This window comes from Austrofundulus limnaeus, unplaced genomic scaffold, assembly GCF_001266775.1.
Source record: "Austrofundulus limnaeus strain Quisiro unplaced genomic scaffold, Austrofundulus_limnaeus-1.0 Scaffold335, whole genome shotgun sequence".
NCBI classification, from domain to species: Eukaryota; Metazoa; Chordata; class Actinopteri; order Cyprinodontiformes; family Rivulidae; genus Austrofundulus; species Austrofundulus limnaeus.
This window is the reverse complement of record NW_013952737.1, coordinates 558101-565857: the sequence shown is the minus strand read 5'-3', so window position 1 is coordinate 565857 and position 7757 is coordinate 558101. Positions and strand designations below refer to the sequence as shown.

The 7757-nt window shown below is 36.5% G+C and overlaps 1 protein-coding gene across 1 annotated transcript in view; it reads left to right on the top strand.

Moving 5' to 3' along the window:
- jph2 (junctophilin 2) overlaps positions 1-7757 on the top strand; it is a gene marked incomplete in the record, with an annotated part of 53039 nt that overhangs the window by 24698 nt on the left and 20584 nt on the right. The window contains 1 exon segment of the mRNA XM_014022552.1: positions 5198-5316. Coding sequence (XP_013878006.1) covers positions 5198-5316 — 119 coding nt within the window.

The window sequence follows — 7757 nt, the reverse complement described above, 5'->3', positions numbered from 1 at the left end:
GGCTGGTGTGGGGTGAAAATCCTCCACCTCAGACGTTCACAGATGTAGCGATACTGTGGTCACTCTCCATGTAGCATCAATTATGCTAATGCTAGCTGCCTGTCACGTTCTCTCGTCCTGGCCACACCTCCGCTCTCTAACCCCCCCTTCCTCTACCCACACCCCCTCCCCTACCCACTTTGATGCATTTTTCAAATTTCGCCTTGGGGCGGAGTTATCTTTTCACAGGGGGGGTAAGATACACTTTAACCTTAACTGCAGGACTTTAGATGTTGTTCTGAGTTCTTTTGGGACCTCCTGGAGGAGTTGTTCATGCATCTTGGAGTAATTTTGGTCAATTGGGAAGGTTCATCTCTGATCCGTGTTTTCTCCACTTGGATATGGGTTCAGTTTAAGTGATTTCTTGATTCTGCAGATCTGAGTGAGACTCAGTCAAAATAATCACAGTTGACTTCTGATTTAACAAAGAGGGTGATTACTTTTTACATAAGTCAGGTTGGTTTGTGTCATTTATAAACTAGATGTTATTTACTCAGGTTTTCACAGCTCTGTATGAAGTGACTGGTGTCCCAGTAGTTCAGTGGTTAGATTGTCTCCTCCCCTTTAAAGATGAAGGGTTTGATGCTCAATGATGAAGTGTCCTTGAGCACGACACTTACATTATTTACCTTATAGTTTTCTGAACTTCTTTTTAAAATTATTCCTGTAATTAAATATCTGTTGAAGGACACAGTCAGTCTAATGCTGCCTCCTGGTTACTGATCATTTATGGACAGATGTAATTCTATAGAACGTTCAGTWATGTACATACTCACTCACAGTTGTAACTTGGTCTGACTGAAGTATAAATAAATGTGAACACCTTCACAGAAACTGTTCATCTCAAGCTGCTTTTATGAAAGACTGAGGGTTTGATCACACCTTTAATGTGATTATTTGAATATTAATAAACACACCATGATTTCTACATCCTGTGAAAGATTTACTGAGTAAGACTGAGATAAGCAGCACGATGGATCAGTGGTTAGCACCAACGCCTCACAGCAAGAGGGTTTAATTCCCAGTTCGATCCTGGGATTTTTCTGTGTGAAGTTTGCATGTTCTCCTTGTCCTTGCGTGGTTTTTCTCTGGGTACTTCAGTTTTCCCCACAACACAAAAACATGTACAATATGTTGCATTCAGGCCCAGGCCTCCCTTGCAAAAGAGATCTGTGATCTCAGTGGCATTAGTTAAATAAYGGAAAAATAAAAATCCTAGCCCTCAGGAATCTTAAAGCTTCTGCAGTCAGGATTTTATGCTGATAACATTTCAGTACCTTGCAGCTTGAATCACTTTAACAAGTCATTTATTAGATTTGTCATCAAGAAACCTAAACTCATTCACTAATCTAAAAAAAAAAGATTGTTCGGACAACTTCTGTGGACACCTCATGACAGAGTTGTCCTAATTCTATGTTCAGTATCCTCCTGTGACCCAAGCTTTTGTTTGATGTGCATTTTTTCTTTCTCCAAAATAAATGGGATTATTAGAACCTAATAGGTACTGTATAATAACTAGATTCTGTCGTGGTACAGGAAGTGATTTTAGAAAAAAAAAATGATGTCCTCATATGAGGACACCGGGTCTCAAATAGTCTTGCTCTTTGAGGAATACCTTAGCAATTCCCATACAAAACTTGAGAAACTTTATGATAGCCATTTTCCTAGTTATTTTGGCAATACAGCAGCCAGCTGTAGACCAGAGCAAGATCAGTGAAGTGCATCATCATCATCATCAATGACAACTTTCAGATTGCTTCTCAGTTTGAAGTAAATATTATGTGACATAATTATGGGATAAATCTTGTGCCAGCAGAAATTGAATTTGAATTGAATCTGTATGTGCATAATTTGAAATTGAATGCTCTGGAATGCATTGCAGAAACAGCACTGGTGAAAGTTACTAATGATATTCTCATGGCCTCAGACAGTGGACTTGTGTCCATTCTTGTCCTGTTAGATCTCAGTGCTGCATTTGATACAATTGATCACAATATTTTATTACGTAGACTTGAACTTGATATTGGGATTACAAGACCAGCTCTAAAATGGTTTGAGTCTTATTTAACTGATAGATTTCAGTTTGTTAATGTTAATAATGAATCTTCTTCTTACACCAGAGTTAGTCATGGAGTTCCTCAGGGTTCAGTTCATGGACCAATCCTCTTTACTTTATACAGTATATGATTCCATTAGGTAAAGTTATTAAAAAGCATGGGATAAATTTCCATTGTTATGCTGATGATACTCAGTTATTTTTATCCATTAAACCACTCCTATCCACTCCTGTTAATTATTTAAATTACATCACATCATGGATCACATATTGATCAGATGCTGCTGCTCACTAATCGATGACTGGATGTAAATGTAACATTTTCTACATATAGGTAAAATTAATCACTGCAATAAAATAACTGTCTGTTTTTGTCACTTTTATAGTGGATTGCATCAACTCTGTTACATACAGAAGGGAAACGTCACCAAAGCGAAACATAAATCTGTGGATCTGTGTTTGATTACTCTGGCTGGCTTTCTCAAGGACCAGGATGTGTGACACAAATATCTGAATTTTGGAACTGAAATTGAATTATGGAACTGAAAGTGAAAGTAGTCAAACTGAATTTTTAATAAACCAACATACAGTTTCAAAGCAAATTAATTCAAATTCAAATCATTAAATTCAGTTTCAATTTAGTGAAATATATTTTCAAACCAATGCATTCAATTTCAAATTAGGCACATTCAGATTCAATCGGAGGAATTCAAATTCAGTTCCTGCTGTCACAAGATTTATCCCATACATAATGGCAGGAAATCACAGACCATTGAACCAGAACATCCTTGGTATAATAAATTGGTTGAACAGATGTATCACTTGCAAGAACTATTTATGCTTGTGAACTGTTCTAAATATTTCCAGATTTGTTCAATAAAAATTGTGACCACATATACCACTTTCACTATCTATTTACATTTGTGAACTCTTCTAAATATTCACAGGTTTATCCAACCTCATGACACAATTAATAATGAAATTATAGTCCCAATGTCCTCAAATGAGGACTTTATCTTTACTGACATTGTACTTAGCTTCAGTTGTAATAAAATTGTCTAATTTGCATGGCTTAAAGATGTAACTGTGCATAAATACACTGGTTTCAAAAATGAAGTGTAATTTGGATTATACTTTGGCCATTTTTCTTATGAGAGTTGTTGTAGAAGCTTTTTACTGGGATCCCGCCATCTTGTTTTCACCCAAATGAGTGTAATATTGTCATGGGACCAGTAGAATGTGTTGTTAGTGGCTATTAATGAGGCCTGTGAGTTAAAGTTAAAAAAATTGATACACATGGGCAGAGAGGCAAAACTGCAACATCTGTGTATGAGGTTGCAGGGTCTCAGATGTAAAAGCTGCTCCGTTGTTGAACCTGAATTACACGCTCAGTGAAATGTTATATGTCAGATCATAATGCAGCTGACCTTTGATTCCAGATGAGTGTTTGTTTCTGACATACAAGGAAAGTTGGTATTTGACCTACTGTAAGCATTTCAGACAGCTAAAGAGAGCACAAAAACAGTTTTTATTCCTTTTTTCATGTCGGAACTTTGACTCAAAGTTCCAACATGAAACACGGTGGTGTGGTTGGTTCAAACTGCCGCTTGGCTGCAGTAAGGTTGCAGGTTTGACTCCCAGCTGAGGCCTTTCTGATGCGTGTTTTTTGTCATCCAGCATGTGTGGGTTTTCTACTTTGGTTTCCTGCTGCAGACTAAAATCACAGATGAAAGGTTAACTGGTGTTTATTATCACTAAGTCTGGGTGAAAGCTATGATGTTTGTTTGTCTATTGTAACAAGTACTTGCAGTATTTGGTAAGTTATTTTTTGAGGATGTATGATTTTAACGAGTATGTTTTAATTGTAACTTTTGCTTTTCTTTTGTTACATTCAATACATAAAAATTATACTTTTATTTATTTTCTTTAAATTTTAACACCTACAGGGGTTAGACAATGAAACTGAAACACCTGTCATTTTAGTGTGGGAGGTTTCATGGCTAAATTGGACCAGCCTGGTGGCCAGTCTTCATTAATTGCACATTGCACCAGTAAGAGCAGAGTGTGAAGGTTCAATTAGCATGGTAAGAGCACAATTTGGCTCAAAATATTGAGATGCACACAACATTATGGGTGACATACCAGAGTTCAAAAGAGGACAAATTGTTGTTGCACGTCTTGCTGGTGCATCTGTGACCAAGACATCAAGTCTTTGTGATGTATCAAGAGCCACGGTATCCAGGGTGATGTCAGCATACCACCAAGAAGGACCAACCACATCCAACAGGATTAACTGTGGACGCAAGAGGAAGCTGTCTGAAAGGGATGTTATGGTCTAAAACCAGGTGTTTCAGTTTCATTGTCTAACCCCTGTAGTTACACGTTACAATATTAAATATGACAGAACTCATTGATATGAACTCTATAAAATGAAGTGTTGAATTTACTGAACCAAATTATGTCAACTGGTTCCACTAAACCTAGTTTAGTAAATATAAAGAAATTCACTCAACCTGATTTAATGGAACCAGTTTGGTTCAGTAAGTTCAACACTATTTCTTAGAGTGTGTRTAAAAATACTTTTACTTTCCCAGTTATTGTGAGCCATTTTATGACTTTTACTTCAGTCCTTTTATTGTAGAGAAATAAATTTTTACCAAAGCGCTTTTCTGTTCAGGTATTGCTTTTACTTTATTTTAAGTATAAGCAGTACCTCTGAGAATTAAGCAGAACACATCCTCTGAGTGTGACGTCTCACAATATTGTGTGAGAACAGCAATAATGTTATTTTCAAAGTTTGGCCTGTCGTGGAAATCTTTGTTTGACCAAAACAGAAACACGTGATCCAAAAATAAAAAGTACTCCGTGAATGGTCAACAGGATTTATTGCAATTGACAGACCAAGACAGACCTAAACAGCTACAACTCCATCATTTCTCATCATTCAAAGATTGAAAAACAGATTGATTTATGTTTGCATTTTTTTGCAAGTTTGAGATCCACTAGTCTTTAGAAACTTTATATTAGTTCATCTAAATATCAGTCTGGTAAAAGAAAACATGAGTGACTGTTGCTGATTTGTGTCACACCTCTCACCTGCAGGTCAGCCCACGCAAAGGCCAAGTCAGAAGGAGCGGATCAAGCAGCTCAGGCCTCCAACAGTGAGTCCAGTATTGCCAGACTGGTGGCCAAAGAGCTCTCTCCTTCCTTCTACCAGCCAGGTCAGTAAGCATCAGTGTCAAATTTATGGAGGCAAATTAGTCTCAAAAGATTTGAGCGCACAAACAACCATCAGAAAAACATCATTTTACATAGTTCATTTCAAATGTACAATTCATGCAAAAACATGAAATTATGTTTCTAGTAGTTTTTCCAAAAGAAGATTGTTTTTGTGTAAAAACTAACTCCAATTTCTAATGAAGTTGGGACGTCGTGTCAAACATAGATAAAAAACATAATACAATGATTTGCAAATCCTTTTCAACCTATATTTAACCAAATACACTATAAAGACAAGATATTTAATGTTCAAACGGATAAACTCTATTTGGTTTTCTTTTGTTTTGTTTTATTTTTTTGCAAATATACATTCACACAGTTGTTCACAAAGAAGTGAACCTCACCCCATTAATGCTTGTGAACAAGTAAGCCTTTCGGGGATGCTCCCTTTATACCCAAACATGACACTCACCTGTTTCCAATGAACCTGTTCACCTGTGGAATGATTCATCGACGTGTTTTTTGGGTATTCCTTAACGTCCCTAGTCTTTTGTCCCAGCTTTTTTTAGAATGTTTTGCAGCATCAAATTCAAAATGAGAGAATATTTACAAAAAAACAATAAAAGTTTATTAGTTTGAACATTAAATAACTGGTCTTTGTAGTGTATTCGATTAAATATAGTTTGAAAAGGTTTAGCAAATCATTCTGTTTTTAGTAATGTTTCATACATTGTCATAACTTCATTACAATTGAGATTTTATATTAATTTATTTTAATAAATTTTGAACCTACTGATTTTATGTTGTTTATTTCAGCCATACAGGCCACAAAATGTCATTTTTTTGGAACCCAGTAATGTCACTGTATATGTGTTTTAATATAGGGTTTATAATTCAACTATGTATTTTCCCATTAAACCAGTAAATGTGATGAAGCTCTGCTGTCCCAGCTTTTCACCAGCCTTGAACGCAGCGTTTCACATGTGACTCTGCAGCAGTGAGAAAATCTCAAAAGTCAAAATCACAGACAAGGATAAACTGAGAGCTCATGTGCATGCAAATCTTGTCACTCACTAGTTTGAATTCTTTTGAGACTAATTTATCTCCATACTGATGTCAAGAAAAACTCATGAGAAGAATATGAACTAGCTCCAACTTCAGGACAGTTTAAATCTTGTTCTAATATAGCTGACTCAAATGTTCAGTAAAAAGCCAGAGACTACTTTACACCCCTTCAGGTTCATATTTTTAGGTTTTAATCAAACTTTTGCTCAGCTGGAGCAGAGATGTTGCCAACAATCAGCACACGTTCTTATATTTGACCCCTGACTTGGAGCTCTCCATGTTAGATTCTTCTGCAGAGACTCGCCACAGGGGGAGTAGAACTTGAATGTCTAAAAAAAGGAGCGTCCTTTTTAGTCGAAGGGATCAGATCAGTTTCATAGCAAGTCTGTGGACACACACAAAGACACAAAGCCGCCACTTGGAAAGGCCCTGCTTTTCTCCTGCATATCTGACATGAATAGACCATCAAAGAAGCTGAAATTCTTCCAGCTTTCTGATTTGGTCTGAGGAGAATTCTGGCCCACTCTTCTGTGGAGCATTGCCTCAGTTCAGTGAAGTTTGCAGATGTTTATTTCTGTACACTTTTCTTAAAGTTCCACAAAAGCATTTCAGTCTGATTTTTAAAATTTTCTCAGCCATTCAGTTGTAGATTTGCTTCTGTTGGACAGACAGCCTCACRTTTGACTCAGAGGACTTCATGGTCAGACTGTAAGGTGCCCAGGTCTTGTGGCAACCAAACCTCCAGGGCCCTCATACATAAAGGAGTGTGCAGCTTTCACACTAAAAGTTGGCAYAGGTTCAAATTTAGTAAAGTGCACAAAGAAATTCAGATGTATAAAACAGTGYGCACACRTGTTTATGCGCACCTTTCCTTTATAYATCCCAATGAACGTGGAACTGAGCACACGTGAGACRCATCACATCCATGATGTGATGTAAATRTAACATTTTCATAGGTAAAATTAATTACTGCAATAAAATAACTCTCTTTTTGTCACTTTTATGGAGGATTGCATCAACTCTGTTACATACAGAAGGGAAACTTTACTGAAGTGAAACAAATCAGTGTATCTGTGTTTGATTACTCAGGCTGACTTTCTGAAGGACCAGGATGCGTGACACAAAAATCTGRATTTTGGAACTGAAATTGAATTATGGAACTGAAAGTGAAAGTAGTCAAACTGAATTTTAAATAAACTAAAATATAGTATCAAAGCAAATTAATTCAAATTCAAATCATTAAATTTAGTTTCAATTTAGTGACATTTATTTTCAAATAGTGCATTCAATTTCAAATTATGCACATACAGATTCAATGGGCCTCATGTAAGAACCGTTTGTACGCACAGATTTGTTCTTAAGTTGTGCGTACGAGTGA